Raw genomic sequence first — 19,373 nt, forward strand, 5'->3', positions numbered from 1 at the left:
GAGGGCAGGCCCTGTGGTTCTGAGGGGACTATGTGGTAATCCAGGGAGAGTTGTTTTGCAGGAAGTGGAGAGTTTATGGCTGTAATACACACAGACAAGAGAGATTGTTCAAGTCTCTAGGTTGCATTGTGCTGTATTATTATGGTCTGTATCTGATGGGATCGCAGGGAGACGTTAACTTCAGGATGATCTGGCTGGCGTAAGTGTGTGTGTTGTTGATGGTTTCTAGTGTGAGAACCCTCCCTCCCGTGTCTGACTCCTTGCCTGCTCTCACTTCCTTCTTTAGGAGCCATTTCCTGTCCCTGGCTTTCCTCTTCCTGTGCCCAGCTATCCCAGAGCCATCCAGAGGGGTGGGGAACTAGGTCAGGTGTGTGTGTGTGTGTTGTGTGTGTGTGTTTATCACCACATGACAGCCTGTCTTGATAAGACACATCTTGATTTTAGCCTTTTTTTGGCAACAGAGATTTATCTGTTTTCTCTTTCATCACCACAATCTTGTATATCATATTATATACTGTATCTCCTTTAATCATTGTGCGCTATATATATATATATATATATATATATATATATATATATTCAGCATTGGCTATGTAATCACTAGTCAGTGATGGTTACTCTAATACCAAAATCAAACGTCTAGAGTTGTTTATTCTTCAGAAAAAAACACTGTTGCAGTTTTTTACATTTTTGTTTGGTCACTGTTCAAAAGTATTACTACTTGTTTCTTGCATTCTATTTAGTGTGCTTTCCTCTGTGTAGTCTATTGTTTCACAACCTTCCTTGAAAACAATTAGTCTTTTGCTGACTATTTGTTTTCGTTTGTTACGATTTCAGGACTCTGGCGTTGACTGTTGAGGAGCTCCCTCAGCAGGTTGTGTGGAGTACTGCAGCACAGTGATTCCGCACCAGACACTAGGGTGCATTGAATGGCCACAGGCCCAAATTACTGCAATACCTATGAGTACAATTGTAAGGTGAGAGGCCATATGCACTGAAGTACACAGTCTTTCACACAGTCACTCGCACACATTCTCACACTGTCCGTCTTTCTCTCACTCACTCGTGCATGGGTCTCCTGTCGGCTGTAGGTAAACGGGCATCTGGAGAATAGTGACTGCAGCCGGGTCACATGGGAGACACATGACATGGAGGTCAGAGGTCACCTGATCTCAGCACCTGGTAAGTAACAACGGATATTATGGTCAGTGATATAAGATTTGATGGCTGGTTTTGACTGAATTGGATATTTGTATTAGTATGTGAGTGTGTGTGTGTGTGTTAATCCCTCTCGTTATCTCCGCAGACTTGCTGGTCAGTCAGGACAGTAAGCAGAGGGCGGAGCGTATGACGGCGCTCCAGGAGAGGAGGCGGAGCTTGCAGACCCTGTTGAACACCCGTGTATCAGAGCTGAAGCGTGTGTGTCTGCAGGAGGCGGTCAGTACACACACACACACATCCCCCCCCCCCCCCCCCCCCCCCCCAGTCACAGACAGTGATCCCAACTGTGTAATCCTCACCATAACAAGTCTCTCTCACCTCGTAGGAGCTTACGGGGGAGGTTCCAAATGAGTTCCCCCTAGAGTCTGGGGAGAGGCCCCCCTACGTGAGGCGACGAGTTGGTACATCCCGCCATGGGCCCAAGAACATCCTGAAAGCAGAGGTGAGGAGGAAGCAGGGAACTGCAGAATGAAGAGAGAGAGAGAAGGAGAGAGAACACGAGAGAAAGATACTCTACGATGCCTATGTGAGACTATCCTTCCTCTGTTGTCCAGGAGGATGAGGCCCCCCATCGTAAGCCGAAGAAGACCCTGTTCAGCAGCGCCCTACGCAGACACACAGACTCAGAGCAGCACCAAGCACACGGCAAGAGAACCGTACACAGGGGCTGTCACACAGGTAACACACACTGACTCACCAAACACACAGGTAACACATACTGACTCACCAAACACACAGGTAACACACACTGACACAACAGTCACACAGGTAATACACAAACACACAATGACACACCAAACACACAGGTAACACCCCACTTCTCTCACAAACACACCTGCCAGCTCCCCAGTTTCAAAGCCTTTTCAAGAAATAGTTCCACCTTTAGAGAATCTGGTACAAAATGACATACTGTAGAGTAAGTATCAGCACTACTTCACTGACTTGCTCCAGATGAGTCCCATTATGTTCTTCTCCTGCAGCATCACCACAGTTTCTCTGCTGGGGTCTGACGAGATAGGGTAGTGGTGTAGTGAGTCCTTGCACCCCCAGGGAACAGAGAGGAAGTCCCAGGTAATGGGATGAGGGATGGGTCTGGTGATTACGGAACCTCTGTTACCGTGGGAACTTGCTGCTGGGCTGTATTTGTGTGTGAGTGTGTGCGTGCCTGTGTGTGTGTATTGAGGGGTCACAAAGTATATCAGGAAAGCAGGTTCCTCTTCCCTTCATGGAAAACTGCATCATGCTAGGCAAAGCATTGTGGGACAAAGGAAGGGCATTGTTAAGAGGCAGAAGAGGAAGAGAAGGAAGTGTGGATCAGCGCTCCTCTTCCTCTTATTATTCTCTGGGGCAGCTCTCAGCATAATCACTGTGGACAGACCTCTGGACAGACACACAGACAGACATGCTGATTTCTACACGACAATAGGCAGGGGAGCATGTGGACTAACATGACAGGCAGGCAAACAGGCAACCAACTTGTTTTCTAACATGTGTGTGTCGGTGCACATGTGTGTTTGTGTGTGTGTGTTCCCTAGATGACACAGTCAGATCTGAGAGCAGCTCCATGTCAGATTCCACAGGACATGACACTGGTAAGACCGTAGGCAAGGTTACAAGTTAATATGGTGTAATACTGCTTAGTAGCTTAATTAAAGCAAAAAGAGCTCATTCAATTCCAGAATGCCCCTACCTCCCCCTTTGTCAGAATTTTGTTTAATTGTTCAATCTTAATTTCTTTCTCTGTCTTCCCCATATTTCTTTCACTTTCTTGATTTGGGTATTTTTTTCATGTATTTTTTTTCCATTTTTCTTTTTGTTTCTCTAACACACACTCATGCAGTCACACCTCCTGTCCTACCAGATGATTGGTCAGAGAGCCAGCCAGCGGACCCAGACTGCAGGCTTGGCAGGAAGATGTCACCGGTGGAGGTCTACTATGAGATGAGGACGCGACGCAACTCGCTAGCCAGCTCTGTTAGGTAACAACAAGAAACATTACTGTCCTTTACCAGCTTGTTTTAGAAGATCATTTTAGTTACTGCTTTGGGTTCATCACTTAATGAGTGGTAATCTTAATTGGTGTTGATATTGAGTGACTTGGGCATGTGGGTAGGTATAGGCAATCCTTACAATGTGTGTGTGTGTGATCAGTCCTAGTCGTTCTCTTCCTCGGAGTGTGTCCAACCTGGAGGGGAGGAGCGTTCCTGCCACTCCCCTCCTCGCACGGACCAACCAGTGTGTCAACATCAGGTCAGCTTTGCATATGTGACGTTTACCGCATAACATCCATTACATTTATTCTTATGCACTTTTCTCCTTTACACATAGAGTACCTCACATGAGCACTGTGCTTATGTCTCCTCCCCCCTCCAGGTCAGATTTCCCTGGAGCTCCTGTTGCACTCAAGCTGCATTGGTCAGACAATCACCAGGCCCAGCCCCACACACAGCCTCTACCCAATCAGGACGGAAACCTGCAGGAGCCCAGCGACCAGGGCCATGGTAACGCATCTACCGGCCGTAGCAACAGCTCTGAGGCTCTATTGGACCGTAACACCTCTGAGGAGGATGGGGGGCCTGGGGTGGGGGTCCAGGTTCAGAGGCCAGCCATGCCCCCCAGGAGCGGGCCTCCCTACAAAAGCTCGGAGGCGTTAATGGAGGGCCGTTTGCGTCAGGTCCAGCGGGGCAGCCCAGAGAGGCAGGTGAACGGCCATGGGGAGCCCCACCGAATGCGCACCTCCGTGGGTGGTCGGGGAGTCGGGGCGGGGGGGTACAATGAGATCCTGATGGACTATGTGTGGGGCAAGCAGCAGAAAATGCAGAACCAGCAGCTCCAGAGGCAACAGTCTCAGGGTAACAACCAGGGCAAGGCCAGACTGACAGCCTCTGTGTCCACTAACTTCAATGGCTACCCTCAGCCTCCACCCCCACTCCCACCCCAGCCCCAGAGCCAGCCCCAGTACCCTTCCTCCCAGCCCCAGGCCCTGCATCTCTCAGGGGCCCCGCCAGCCTACAGCCCCCTGATGCTGCGAGGGAAGCCAGGTGAGCCCAGGAGGGTGAAGGTAACTCGCACCAAGTCCTGCGGCCCCTTCATCCCCCTCCAGCAGGACGGCCTCCTCCTCTCTGCCTATCCAGACCCCATCACCAACTCCTACCCCCATCCACACCCACAACTGGACCAGCCCAGTTCAGCCCCCCCCCAGCTTGGCCGTGGGCCCCCCCAGTACCCCTCGGAGGCTGTCACACCAGAGGATGCTACGCGGAGCCTCCACAAGGCTCTGGCGCTGGAGGGGCTGAGAGACTGGTACCTCAGAAACACATTGGGTCACCCTGGGTCAGGAGGTCAGGGGTCAGGCACAGGTCCAGGGTCTGGGTCTGGGAAGGGTCAGGAAAACGGTGCCCCCAACCGCAGAAGAACCACTGCTTCCCTGCACGGCTCCTCTCAGCCCCACACGCTTCAACACCAGCAGTCCTACCAGGGGGAGGGGCTCCAACCCTACCCCACACAGAACCCCACCCCCCACCTGCCCCACTCTGCAACCTTCCATGGTCATCCCCTTCATGGCAGGTTTGTACCATTATACACACCACAAATACTGGGTCAAAACTGGTCAGGCCATTACTGCTCTCTAATGTAATCCTTCTCTTTATAGTAATACTGCTATGTCTCCATAACAGGCCTTGTTCTTGTTGCCTCTCCCCCAGGTCTGTAGAGCTGCCTCTCTACCAGGACATTATTCCCACCCAGTTACAGGAGCTGAGTCTGAAGGGGGCTAGTGGCGACCAGCCGAGCCCTGGCACCTTGGTATAGCTGGCCAGTCCCTGGTTTGCTAGTCTCACTAGCAGGACATATAAACTTGGAAATAAATTGAATGTGTCTGGACACATAAGTGAATCATCATTAACAAGAGACATTTGATTTGTCTTCTGGATAAAGACAATATACGTAGAAAAAGAGACTGCAATTGACACAAAAGTTATTGGTTTGTTCCTGTCTCTCTCTCTCTGAGGGGTATTTTTTACTTGTATTGCATAAGGTTGTCATTTTCTTTCGCTTCTCAACATGAGAAAAACCAGGGTGTGTGCTCATGTGCCAGGCAAGCTAGCCAGCTAGCAATCCAACCATCAAAGGCAGGGGATCTGGCTTCATCACAGTCCACTGCTATTTGTTTAATGGTGACTTTCTCTGGGGAAAAGACTGTTTCTCTTTACAATAATGTGTTGTGATCAACTGTTTGTTCAAACAATTACAAAACAATACCAGCTTCTTCTAGTCACACTGCTCTATTTCTAGCAGCCTTCCTCCCTGGATACTTAACGTAATGAGGAGAAATTTGAGTCACAATTACTCCTTGGCACCATGTCAAACTCAGCTGTCTATGCTCTGAGAGAGGGAGAGAGAGAGAGAGAGAGAGAGAGAGAGAGAGAGAGAGAGAGAGAGAGAGCTACTGCTGGCTGGTGTATGTTTTCTCTTTGACCACTAGGTGGCATTTAAGTAATATTATAGTTGTGCATGTTAATGGAGCTTTGATACACAGAAAGTACCCTTTTGTATTATAATCTTTCTTATTCTTGTGAATCACATTATAGTCCTAGAAATGCAGGAAAGTCAGGAAAGTCCAGTACAATCATTAGTAAGATGCCATGGCTTTAATGATGACAAGACTTATTTAGGATCGGTTAATCTAATTTCACTCTTTGTCAGCCAAATTACCAGCATTGTCTCCTCAGGTCTCGCTTAATAAAGGTAGGAAGTCCAAACCATATTGTGATGTCACTATAACAAATTTGTTATCAATATTGTACAGTAGCCCAATTAAGTTGAAATCAGGTTGTGTGTGATTATACCTAGCTAAACAAAACAAACAAACAACTTGGCCTAATGTTATACTAGAAAGAAACAAGCACAATTTCCCCCCAAAATTCAAAGAAATTAACAATCATCTTTTTAACAATCAACTAATTAGATACAGCTATTTGGGTAAATGGTAGTAATGTCGCTTGATATCCATGAAGTTGATCCTGTAGATAAAAGTGACCCGCAGATCAAATCTCACAGTAGGCATACATCTTTAGAAGAAAGTGTAACTCAATACTGCTGATAACAATGACCTTTATTAATGCCCAAACTACTTGTCTTTGACTTGTGCCATATAGAAACCTTACAATTGTTGCCCTGCTCTTTGTATCCCAAAGCAATGACTTTGTCAGGAACTCAGATGGAGCTGTTTTATAAGGATTGTTTTGCTCATTCATTTTTCCTTACTCTCTGTTTTTGGCTCCCAATGTTTATGCGATTATTGCTAGAATAATACTTTGACTTCTATTGCAATGCAACACAAGGCAAATTGAGCTGTGCCTGCACACCATTGTCATGTGTGAACCAAATGAGGAAGCATACTGATAGGAGTTTGAGGGCGTGGCCAGAATTCTATTTTTGGGGAGTCCCATCTTAAAATGAAGGGGGCACTAAAATATATATATATATATCAACAATTCCTTAATTTTTCATTGTAAGCAATCAGAAATCTGGGGGGTAGACATGTAAATGAGGGGGCCTAGGCCCCCCGTGGCTATGCCCCTGGTTTGTGGGTACGGGGTGGGGGGTGACTTCAATAAGGGTTTTTTATTGCTTTTTTCAAATAATGAATTTAAACAATTGTGACTTCACCAGCCCCTAATTGTAAATCAGGTATTCCAGCAAAAAGAGGCTTCTCAGACCAAAACAGGAGAGACAATGTGTAGTATTACTCATTATATTATCTGCTGTCTCTACATTTGTTCCTAGAGTATGTGCCACATCTCTTCACTCTTCACTGAAAAATATGAGCTATAAGTACCTTCTTAACATCTATTTCTAAGCTGAAGACTGCAATACAGGAGGTTACATTTGCTTCTTAGAATATAGCTTGCAGTATTTTCATCCCAGGTCTACATGCTTTGCTTACTAATGAGCACTGCAGTACTACAGCACGTGGTGGGATACTGACTCAAGCAATCAATCTCTTCTGAAGGAAGTGGGGTCTCTCCTGGTCATGTTAGTAGTTTGTAGTTAGTAGTACAGAACTAGTATTGATGTATGCTAGTGGTGTAGTTTGCTAGTGGAGTAGCATGCTAGTTGTGTAGTAAAGTAGTGGTGTAGCATGCTAGTTGTGTAGTATGCTAGCAGTGAAGCATACTGCATATCCAGGGATACAACATTCAAACAATTTTGCCAAATGCTGCCAAGCTTGTCTCAGGATTGACTGAAAGCTGCTCTGCTTTTTACATTTTGTATTCAAGACCAAGCTACTGATTAGAACAAAATAGAGTAGAATAGATTAAATAATGGATCTGAAAATGTTTTCCTCTGACAAACTAGACCATCCTCTCCCTCAGGTGCTCATGGCCTCTGTAAATTCTGGTTTGAGCACAATTTGTGTGGTGTTTTTCACTTCCGAATAGTAAAAATCTGATAATTATTATTATTTTGTATAACACTTGTGACATATGCTTCCAAACTTGTAAAAACGTGACCAAACTGCTGTGAAAAGAGTGCTATCATCTGGCACTATGAGCACAGGTGCTTCATGTGACACATTGTGATCTGTGTTAAAAGTGAGTTTGACAGTTTGCTAATGAAAATGTCCCCTCCAACTAAATCCATTTTGTGATGCTTGTTTTGTGATTGTTAATAAGATTCCTTATATTTTACATTTAAGCTCAGACACATGGCTATTGGACCACATTTACATATTGGCCTGAAATAAGAATTAAAACTAAAAATGAAGGAAAACCCAGATCAAGTAACCTAGGCATATACAGTACCACGTATCAGAGAAAGAGACATTCAGTATTACAAAGGGATTGATCTCTACAACACCTTACTGCAGGTGAACTGAAGAGGTGTATCAGTGACTATGGTACATGAACAGTATCTACATCAGCTCCCTTATGATGTCATCATTGGTAACTTTATCCTCCTCAAACTCTATTGATCACTCTTCTCTTTCTTTCTTTCTTTCTTTCTTTCCCTCCCTCTTCCTCTCTTTTCGCTTTCTCTCTCCCTGCCCCTATTTGGTTTTCTGTGAAAATGTAAATCTCCAGGTGGTCATAGAGCATGAATTCCATCAGGGTATGAATTACTCTTGGGATTGAATGAGGAGGTCAAGGTAACTGGACAGGTGGAACCCAGACTCTTTCTCTGGATTCACTTCTTTCTGCTGTGATCTTGACTTGGTCTGACCTTTGTGGACTTTCTGATCTTTAGTCACATAATGCACCCCTGTAAATATGTATGCTTTTTTTATCCGTCATTGTTTCTGCTATTTGTACTTATTTTTCTCACACATAAATATGTGCAAACGGTTTGTTTGTGTGTATGATTCTTATGAGAAATGAAAACGCATTGTATGGAAAACTAAGGAATTTCTTTTTTTAATTAAAGCAATATGTTAAATGTTTATGCGTGTGAATTCATCTTTAGAAAACATCTCCTGCGCCCTTTCCCAGGCTGTATGCATGATCGAGCTTTTCCAACAACAACACAATACATGTCAAATGTATTGACACATTATATTAGGGGTAATTGAATGTTGTCTGTAGACATCATAACACAATGAAAGGTAGTGAGAGAAGGCACTTTATAGGTCGCGTGACAAGTGCCAAATATACGTGAGAATCTTAAATAGACATAGCGCGCACGCGCGTGCCGCTGGTAAACAGACATGCATGTGTGTGAAGAACAAACTTTCTCAAGCCAAGAGTTATGGAGGTCAGAGTTTCGGATAAACTGTTAGCTAGGTTGTAGCTAATGAACTTGTTGATAATAATGAACTTTTTGAACCTTTGCTTTCCCCGCTACAGATATCTTTTGATATCCACCTTTAAGGTGGGGAAACTGTCGAGGGTTAGGGTTGACACAAAGTTTCTCGAGCGTAAGAAGTTAACCGACTTTGAAGTTAGCCAAGGTTAGTCCCGGCATATTTAAGTAACGTAGCGTTAGACCAGGTGGTTACTTAAAGCAGGTCAGTACCAGTTTTGTCTGGATTTATAAACAACCTGTTATGCTTATCATCGTATATTATTATATCTAGTAGTACGGTATCTTGGAAGATGACTAACGCTAGCTCTTATCTAGCCTAGGCAAGCTTACTTTAGCTTAATGATATCACGGTAACTCAAGCTGACTAACGTTTTACTGTTCTTGCTAGCCCTTTTACAGTAGCTAGCTGGCTAGCTTCCTGGTAGCTGACTAGCTTACGCGTGAGGCTTGACATGTTAAAACATAACGCAATGTATGTTTTATTTTGACATATGTTTTACCTTGTTGTCTGATCAGTGTCAGCTCACACAAAACGGAACGTCGTTACTTTGGCAAATGCCTTTTCACTGGCATCTTATTGGCTGAAGTGCTTGCTAACATTAGCTGCCTGTCTAAATAAAAAATAAAATTTTGGGATTGAAAACCTAAATGGTTGTGATAGCTACCACAATGTTGACCGTCTATGAAAAGTTACCTGCACAACTCAAGGAAACATCTAATGCCAAGAAAGCTATTGCCCTTCTCATCGCTGCATATGGAGTAAAAAAACTGTACCCATTAATATGGGCTAAACTCGGCAAAAGGACATCTAAACAGCTGGGGGCTCCTCTGCCCCACTCCACTGAAGTGGTGGAAGTGTCCGCGAAGAAGAAGAGCAGCTCACCAGCCGTGAACCGGGAGTTTTTCCAGAGGTTAGGCCACCTGCTACACATCCTTTTCCCCAAGTTGTTATGCAAGGAGCTGGGACTACTGGGCATCCATTCCCTGGCCCTGATCGCCCGTACCTTCCTCTCCATCTACGTAGCCAGTCTGGATGGCATGATCGTCAAGACGATTGTGAAGAAGGATCCCCAGGTAGGGTTGAGTTACTTCAACATAAATGGGTTCAACGGTAAATCATGTTTTTTGAAGTGTGTTGTCGAGTTGAGGATAGGAGAGACGAGTGTGTATGAGAGAGGAAGGGAGAAGGCAAGAGGAGAATGCGCACATGACCTGTTGGATTGTCTCCTCTTCTGTATCTCCCTTACCTTATCCTGTGGGATGTTGTAAAGCAACATTGGGAATTTGAAAATGTCAACAATGGCTCTATCCCCCTGCCCCCAGGCTTTTGCGTGGCAGCTGACCAAGTGGCTCCTGATCGCTGTGCCCGCCACCTTCATCAATAGTGTCATCCGCTACCTGGAGGGCCAGCTGGCTCTGGCCTTCCGCACCCGGCTGGTCGACCATGCCTACCGCCTCTACTTCTCAGACCAGACCTACTACCGTGTCAGCAACATGGACGGTCGGCTGGCCAACCCTGACCAGTCCCTCACTGAAGATGTGGTGATGTTCGCTGCCTCCGTGGCCCACTTGTACTCCAACCTGACGAAACCCATCTTGGATGTGGTTGTGACCTGCTACACTCTCATACGGGCGGCTGAGTCAAAGGGCGCCAACACGACCTTGCCAGCGGTCATCGCTGGTGTAGCCGTGGCAATCACTGCCAAGGTGCTGCGGGCGTTTTCGCCTCGCTTTGGCAAGCTGGTGGCCGAAGAGGCCAGGAGGAAAGGCGACCTGCGCTACATGCACTCCCGCATCATCGCCAACTCTGAGGAGATCGCCTTCTATGGAGGCCACAAGGTAAAAACGACGAATGGCATGTGCCGATTATAGTAGCCACAAGTTACATGTGTAGTCAAAGAAAGCCTAGTTTGCTCCACACAAGCACATTTCTTTCGGTGCAATGTTCTGGGCACTTGATACCTGATAACACATGATGTGATGGAGACCGGAGGCATCGTATTGTTACAAGGTAGATCTGTGTCTGTCTGTTCGTCTCACTGTTTAAACCTCCTAATCAAGGATCTTGAAATGGGTCCTTCTGCTCAGGAGAGACTTTGCCAGTTTCTTTAGAAACCAGTCAGAACTTTTTTAAAGGGTTGAATACTACAACAAAGAACCCCTACTGACATTTGAGTAGTCTATAAAAGCGTTTTACTATACCAAGAAGAGAAACAGGAGTGTGGTACTTGGAAAAAAGGAGTGCTTCCCTGATTCCTGTTTGTCAGCCTGGCTTTCATGTTGATATTGATTCAGTTTGTCTTCAGTAAACATTACATCACAGAGCAACAGCCTGACAGAAAGTTCATCTCGACAACAATGTCTGTGGCTTTTAAAGATGGCTGTTATCTTACAGCATTTACTGTAGTCTTGCCCCACAGGGGTCTACAAGTTGTGTTAGTTTCCCCTTCACGGTATGTGGGGTTTAAAGATCCATGTGACAGGGAGGCAGTCCTACGTTGGTCACCAGAGGACTGTCATGTGATGCCGAGGAACAAAGGAAGTGGAAAAGTACCAAGAGTGCAGTATTAGTGGTGTCAGGCTGTGACCTGATTCTGGGGATCTACCTAACTTATGGCTTTACACACGCTAACACACAAGAGCTCCATTCAGCTCCATCGTAGCGTGGGTTTGAAGGTCAATCTTGTTGAGCCATTGTATGGTCTCGGACTTGTGTGTGGTCTTAATCATTTCATCGTGTGTGTGTGTTTTCAGGTGGAGATGTCTCAGCTGCAGCGGAGCTACAAGGCCCTGTCCTCTCAGATCAACCTGATCCTGTTCAAGCGTCTGTGGTACGTCATGCTGGAGCAGTTCCTCATGAAGTACGTCTGGAGCGCCTCAGGACTGGTGATGGTGGCCGTGCCCATCATCACCGCCACAGGATACTCCCAACATGGTACAACAGACTAAACATGCTGCAAATGTGGTCAGACACAGACCCAATATTCTAATGCAATTCTTATACGTATGCAGTCATTTAACAGATGCTTTTGTCCAAAGCTACTCACAGAGATGGATCAGAACCTGCATCTGCTTTATCTGCTGTCAAAGGCTTTACCACTGAGCTATATTCACATTTACATTTAGTCATTTAGCAGACGCTCTTATCCAGAGCGACTTACAGTAAGTACAGGGACATTCCCCAAGTAGGGTGAAGTGCCTTGCCCAAGGACACAACGTCATTTGGCACGGCTGGGAATCAAACTGGCAACCTTCAGATTACTAGCCCGACTCCCTCACCGCTCAGCCACCTGACTCCTTACTCCTCTATATCCATATATCCACGCAATATGGTTATACCCACATTCAAATCCGTTCAAATATAAACACATGATGAGAAATATAGTGTGCCGGGTCTGTGGCCACATGTGTTGTGAGAACACTCCTAATGTGTTTCACTCTCCTGCGTTTGCTTCTGGTTCTCTGTCTCGCTGCTGCCTCCCAGATTCTGAGGAGGTGAAGCAGGCTGCCATGGTGATGAAGGAGGAGGACCTGGTGAGCGAGCGCACTCAGGCCTTCACCACGGCCCGGAACCTTCTGAACGCCGCTGCAGATGCTGTGGAGAGGATCATGAGCTCTTACAAGGAGGTTAGAACCACTCACATATTGGCGTTGGGGGGCCAGACTGCACACAAACACACTTTGTGTGTCTCTCTCTGAGTCTCTCTCTTTCCTGTCACTCACTTTCATGGACACCCTGCTCGCCCACTTGCACTCACTTTTTTCCCTATGAATCTCTCTTTATTACAGGCAGACACACTTCTTCTTTCCTCTCTCTATAATCACATCACCCCTGGCTGATTATTAATTCCGGGATCCCCACCTGACCCCCTCTCTTCCCCCACCTGACCCCCTCTCTTCCCCCACCTGACCCCTTCTCTTCCCTCCCAGGTGACAGAGCTGGCAGGGTACACAGCGCGGGTCCACGAGATGTTCGTTGTGTTTGAGGAGGTGCGTGCAGGGGTGTTCCGGCGCAGCGCCGGGGAGAACCACGCAGAAGCAGGAGAACCTGGGGTCGAGTCACGTGTCATGAGACACGGCATGCGTGTGGAGGGACCACTGACCATCAGAGGTAAACACGCATGGAACACGCCTCTTACATGCTCCATCAGGAATATCCTTTATCACAAAGCTGTCCCACACTCATTACACTGTGCGTGTGTGTGTGTGTGTGTGTGTGTGTGTGTGTGTGCGCAGGGCAGGTGATTGATGTAGAGAAGGAGATCCGTTGTGAGAACCTGCCCATCATCACTCCTACAGGTGATGTGGTGGTCTCCTGTCTTAACATCCAGGTAACACAAACCACCTCTGTGCCTCTCAGTACATACACATTGCCTATACCCCAGCCCTTACTTACCTCAGCATCAAGGGAACAACAAGCACACTACTGCTGCCTAGTTTCTACCATCCACACTGCCATCCTACCCATAGTCCTATTTCCTTTCCTGCACTCATCCAGAAAGAAGCGATAAGGCACATAGATAAGCAATGTCAGGTGAGGGCATTATCAGACAGTTTAAACCAGGTCAAAGTGACACAAAGGGGGGGTCTGTTCAGGCAACCACAAGTCATTGACCCGATGGGGAATGTCACCTCTGGACCATGCACTGTGAGAGCACAGTCAGCCTAGATGACTCCACAGGGCTGTGTGGGTCACATGAGGGCTTGTGCTCTGCGTGTGTTGGGGGCAGAGCAGGCAGGGGCTAGACCCTGATGTCATCTCTGCGTAGACCGACACCGGACCACCAGCACTGAGTCTGGCTCTGCTGCCATCCATTGACTATACTGCTTGAGGCACTCCTCTACAATGACATGTTAACACATTTTCCCGGGGCTGCCATTTGGTCTGTTGAGTTGTGTGTGTGTGTGTGTTCTATGACAGACATGCACACACACAAACACGCACACAGACATTACATCCCTCTCTGAAGCATCCTTTCATGATTAATTCATGTGTTGAACCCTAAAGAGCTGTGTTAAATGGGTCATTAGAGTGCAGGGCTGGTGGCCTGACAGAGACAATGACCTGATTATGTCCTGGCATTCCTGCTCCCAGGAGACACACAAATACACACATGCACACACACATGTATGTGTGTGCACACACACTGCGAGAAGACACACACTACAGTGGTCATGCCCTGGGAGGACTCCTGGGAGTTTTCTGTGATCTAGTTCAGAAAAAGGGATGTTTCTGTCTGACTGGGACATGACATAGTTTAACTGCCAGTCTAGATCATGCATCAATATTGGAAGCTGTCAATTCTACATTGTGCATTTTGGCAGTGATGTTTTCTGCTATGGCCTATAGAACCAAGACAGTGTTGTGTTCTGCTGTGAGGCATGTATGGAACCGGAAACCAATGCTAGGCTGGCAGGATGTGTTTTGCCATGACAACTGGACTCAATCCTGCTGACGCTGTTCCATTAGCCAAACAATACAGTCAGAACTGTCTCAACTTGCCCCGGCGTGCACAGGCCTCGAAATTAACTAGCTAGCTACCAGCTAACATTAATTCCAAACAGCTAGCAAACACAGTTTTTGGACCTCAGTATTTTTCAAACCCTGCATACGCCCATGACCGCATCCACCGCCGACATGACAAGACCTGTAGACCATCACGTCAATTCATACATAATAAATCATTTATTCGAAGAAAAATAATTCAACCTTTCGAAACTCAAGTGAAAGGAGAGGAGAGAGGAGATGAACAGAGGCCTAAAACAGAGCATAGTGAAGAGCAGAGTACAGTACAGTTTAGTAGAGTCCTCATCAAGTATTCATCAATGATGCAAACCCATTTTTGCAAAAAAATCGCAAATATATTTTCAACCTTTCAAGTCTTTGTAGAAAATATTTTTCAAACCGTCAGAAACTTTTATTTCAAAACTTTTTTCAAACCGTCAGAAACTTGTTTACTGCAGCCACACCAATAATTGTCAGCCTCCATGAAACAAGCAAGAAAATTGTGTATTCTATTGTGTACGGTTGGGATGGTTAATTTTGCACTTCTGGACTGTACTGGGACAGTGAGGAAAAAAGTTAGTTGCGATCCCTGTGTGTGCATGTGTGTCTGCGTGTGCATGTGTGTGTCTGTGTGTGCGCGTGTGTGTGTGTGTGTGTGTGTGCATGTGTCTGCGTGTGTGTGTGTGCGTGTGTGTGTGTGTCTGCGTGTGTGTGTGTGCACATGCGCATGTTCGTGTGTGTGAGAGGAAGTGTTCCTGCACACACGTGCATGTGAGTGTATGGCTGGCAGTGTCCACCCACTTCCCCAGTCTCACTGAGGGAACCCCCTCACTCTCCACAGTAGGCCAGCTCAGACACCCCCGTTTCCAATCCCCAGCATCCCTGTAGGCTGGTGGCTGTATGTAGGCCGCCACACTGGCTTCTCTGCTCCTTTGATTCTCTTTCTGAACTTTTGATGTGAGGAATCTCTTACGATTATGTGTGGGATGGTTTCTTTGAAGTACAGAGGATGGGTGGAGTCGATCGTTACACCTGAGGGCTCTCTCTCTCACACATCACACACACATCACACACACACATCACACACATCACACACATCACACACATCACACACACACATACACACACACACACAGGGCTACTCCATTGAAGTCCTCCTCTTCTCATTTTTTGTGATGGTATCACTACTGAATACAGATGCAGATGTATCATCTCAACTTTTGAGTTAACTGGTTTTTAACTACTTTGTATTCTCTCTACTCTTTCATCCACCTCATACTCTCTGTCTTTACTATCCCCCACCTGTCCTCTGACTCTCTTTCCTTCTGGCTCCCTTCCCCATTACGGTTCCATGCTTACAATCTCCTCTTCAATATCCCCTTCCCTTTGTGTCTTCCATTCTGCCCTCTTATCTCTCTTTCTTATCTCCCCCTCCCTCTCCCCTCTCCCTCTCCCTCTCCCTCTCCCTCTCTCTCTCTCTCTCTCTCTCTCTCTCTCTCTCTCTCTCTCTCTCTCTCTCTCTCTCTCTCTCTCTCTCTCTCTCTCCCTCTCTTCTCTCTCAGGTGGAGGAGGGGATGCATCTGTTGATAACTGGTCCTAACGGATGTGGGAAGAGTTCTCTGTTCAGGATCCTGAGTGGCCTCTGGCCTGTCTATGGAGGGGTCCTTTACAAACCTCCGCCTCACTGCATGTTCTACATCCCCCAGAGGTACACTTCCCCCCGCCTGTCCTCTGCAGCACTGGGAACTTGACAATCCCATGATAAAAAACAAACAAACCTGGATTTAACCTTTTCTCATATCCAGACATATGTGCAAATAAATCAAAACATTAGAATCTTTTTTTCTGAGCTAATACAACATGCTGAATGCAATATTGATTGACTTTAAAGAATGATGGGTAGGATGTGAAAATAGCATGAAAGTAATGGGAGTGGCTGTTGGGTGTATTTGTGTCCAGGCCTTACATGTCAGTGGGGACTCTGCGAGACCAGGTGATCTACCCTCACACACAGGAAGAGATGATTGAGAGAGGCTTCACTGAAAAGCAGCTGGAGGACATCCTCAGTACAGTCAACCTGAACTACATCCTGGAGAGGGAGGGAGGTGAGGAGGAGGGAAGACAGGGAGGGGGGGGGGGAGGAAGAGAGAGAGGGAGGGAGGTGAGGAGGAGGGAAGAGAGGGAAGGGAGAGGGAAGGGGGAGGGAAGGGGGAGTGACGAGAGGGAGGGTGGGGGGAAAGAGAGGGAGGGGTGGGGAAGAGAGGAAAGAGAGGGAAGGGGGAGGGAAGGGAGGTGAGGAGGAGGGAAGGGAGGGAGGGAAGGGGGAGGGAAGAGGTGAGGAGGGAAGAGAGGGAGGGGGGGAGGGAAGAGAGGGAGTGAAGAGAGGGAGGGGGGGAGAGAGAAGGAGGGGGGAGGGAAGGGGGAGTGGAGGGGGGGAGGGGGGGAGGGAAGAGAGGGAGGGGGGGGGGAGAGAGGGAGGGGGGGGAGGAGAGGAGGGAGGGAGGGAAGAGGTGAGGAGGGAAGAGAGGGAGGGGGGGAGGGAAGAGGGGGAGAGAGGGGGGGAAGAGAAGGAGGGGGGGAGGGAAGGGGGAGTGAAGAGAGGGAGGGAAGAGAGGGAGGGGGGGGGAGAGAGGGAGGGGGGGAGGAGAGGAGGGAAGGAGGGGGGGAGGAGGGAAGAGACAGAGGGGGGGGTTAGATGGAGAAAAGGTTGATTTTGTTTTGTAAGTGTGTGTATGTATGTGTGTGTGTGGTCTCAGGTTGGGATTCAGAGAGTGACTGGAAGGACGTGCTGTCAGGAGGAGAGAAGCAGCGGATGGGGATGGCCCGGATGTTCTACCACAGGTCAGCCTGATCAGACAACCAGACAGCGCAAGCTGACGTGAAAATGATTTTTTTTTAATGTTATTTTAACGAGCTTTGTACCATTTCCTCTCAGGCCTAAGTACGCCCTGTTAGATGAGTGTACCAGCGCTGTCAGCATCGACGTGGAGGGGAAGATCTTTCAGGCTGCTAAGGATTCTGGGATAGCACTGCTGTCCATCACCCACCGCCCCTCCCTTTGGTCAGTACGATCTGAGATTCTAGAACATTATTGGCCGTGTATAAAAACTGTCCCAAAATAGTGTGTTTCGTAAATAAGGTTGTTTAGGCAAAGGCGCTAATTCAGTCATCAACCACCAGATGGCACTGCTGGTGTAGTAGTCATCATTGCAGTGCAGACTTGTCAAATTGCTACCTTCGAATAGAACATTAGCTGCTATTTATCTGTCAGCTGTCCACAGTCCCATTCCAACTTCAGCTATTTTGTGACTTACTTGGACAGGAAATACCACTCTCACCTGCTGCAGTTTGACGGGGAGGGCGGTTGGCGATTTGAGCGTTTGGACGCGTCCACAAGAGTTTCGCTGCAGGACGAGAAGATCCGCCTAGAGACTCAGCTCTCTGGCATTCCCAAGATGCAACAGCGTCTGGAGGAACTTTGCCACTTGCTTGGGGAAGACACTGCTCTGAGGAGTAAGGAAGAGATAGAGGGCCTCGTGGAGGAAGAGGGTGATGGTCAGGGGAGGGAGGATGCGTAGAAACACTGCAGAGAGAAGGCAGGAAGGAGGGAGGGAGACAGAAAGGCAAAAGGGAGAAAGAAGAGGGAGGGTAATGAAGGATGATGTGTACAAAATGTGTTTGTATTTTCTGAGATGGATGGAAGTTGTGTGCGTGTGTTGTCTGTTATGAGAAAAATGATAAAGGTGTGAGGATTGATAGTGACATGCCACCCTGCAATGCTTAATATGTAAAAGATAAGCAGGGGTTCAGTTGCCTTGAGCTGGTTTTGGGGAGTTGACAGGTTTTGGGACAGGTGTGTGAGTGAGAGAGAGAGAGATGAGTGAGGGGGTTCATACTGATGGGGGCTGTGTGAAGAGCAGGGGAAGAGAGAAGAAAGACCTGCCAAGTACTGCCAGGTGTTGTTTATGATGAAAGCTGCCATGAAAGGCTGCCACAGCAGTTTCCCCCTCTTCCTGCAGTCTCACTGGAGTTCCAGATCTCTCCCTGGTGTGTTCTAGAACTCCCCCATGGTGTCTTCTAGAACTTTCCCTACTATGCCTTAGAACCTCAGGTCTGAGCAGTCTCACATAGCCATAGAGATATATGTACAACATTGTCTGTACAATAGGTGATGTGATGCCAATGCAGCAGGTACCAAATTAATTATCTCCGTCCTGACTCGCATAAGAAAGAAATAGGGTTAGGGTTTTATCCAAATTTATAATAATGATTATAAATAAGTTTTTTTCCCCTAAATCATTTTAGACAGATCAGGGCTGCTGATGTGGGGACACTACCTGAAGAAATACAATGGCATGCATACAGTACTGTTAGTACTATACATGATCTTTTTGGCCACAAAAACCACTTTCAAGTCAATTCTGCTCGGGTTTATGAAATATATATATGTATTTTTATATCAGAGCATGATAGTATATTCTCTTTACATTTCATATGAATGTATAATTAGTATTTTAATATATAGAAAATGAATTATCTTCCCCCCCAATGTTAATATTGACTTCTAATGTTTAACATGGTGGGGTAAATGCCACTGTATGGCGTACATTTTCCCACAGCATTACAGCTGTAGAAAAGTGAAATCAATGCTGATTTATATCAATTTTATCTTTCATGTTAGTCTCCACATGACTAAGTCGAGGTTTAATCATTTCCTGTATATCCTAGACCTAGAGTATTACATTTTTAAATGTTAAGCAGACAATCAACTATGTCTATTTCCTTTGCAACCTATAAGGACTTTATTTTTGTCCAAAATAAATGGAGGACATTAAGCTACATA

The 19,373-nt window shown here is 46.7% G+C and overlaps 2 protein-coding genes across 2 annotated transcripts; both read left to right on the plus strand.

Moving 5' to 3' along the window:
- Positions 1-929: 929 nt before the first annotated feature.
- On the plus strand, positions 930-5,031 carry ccdc120a (coiled-coil domain containing 120a). The gene is made up of 10 exons (XM_067240582.1): positions 930-977; positions 1,092-1,182; positions 1,307-1,437; positions 1,547-1,663; positions 1,776-1,899; positions 2,757-2,813; positions 3,062-3,200; positions 3,373-3,471; positions 3,595-4,788; positions 4,926-5,031. The coding sequence occupies exons 1-10, from the start codon at positions 930-932 to the stop codon at positions 5,029-5,031; spliced, it is 2,106 nt and encodes a 701-aa protein (XP_067096683.1).
- A 3,930-nt stretch (positions 5,032-8,961) lies between these two features.
- Positions 8,962-19,363, plus strand: abcd1 (ATP-binding cassette, sub-family D (ALD), member 1). Its single transcript, XM_067240357.1, has 11 exons — positions 8,962-10,098; positions 10,348-10,863; positions 11,779-11,959; positions 12,509-12,651; positions 12,955-13,135; positions 13,261-13,355; positions 16,093-16,238; positions 16,490-16,635; positions 17,287-17,371; positions 17,466-17,591; positions 17,853-19,363. The coding sequence occupies exons 1-11, from the start codon at positions 9,673-9,675 to the stop codon at positions 18,106-18,108; spliced, it is 2,301 nt and encodes a 766-aa protein (XP_067096458.1). The 5' UTR covers positions 8,962-9,672; the 3' UTR covers positions 18,109-19,363.
- The last annotated feature ends 10 nt before the right edge of the window (positions 19,364-19,373 follow it).

This window comes from Osmerus mordax, chromosome 7 (genome assembly GCF_038355195.1).
Source record: "Osmerus mordax isolate fOsmMor3 chromosome 7, fOsmMor3.pri, whole genome shotgun sequence".
Classification (NCBI taxonomy): domain Eukaryota; kingdom Metazoa; phylum Chordata; class Actinopteri; order Osmeriformes; family Osmeridae; genus Osmerus; species Osmerus mordax.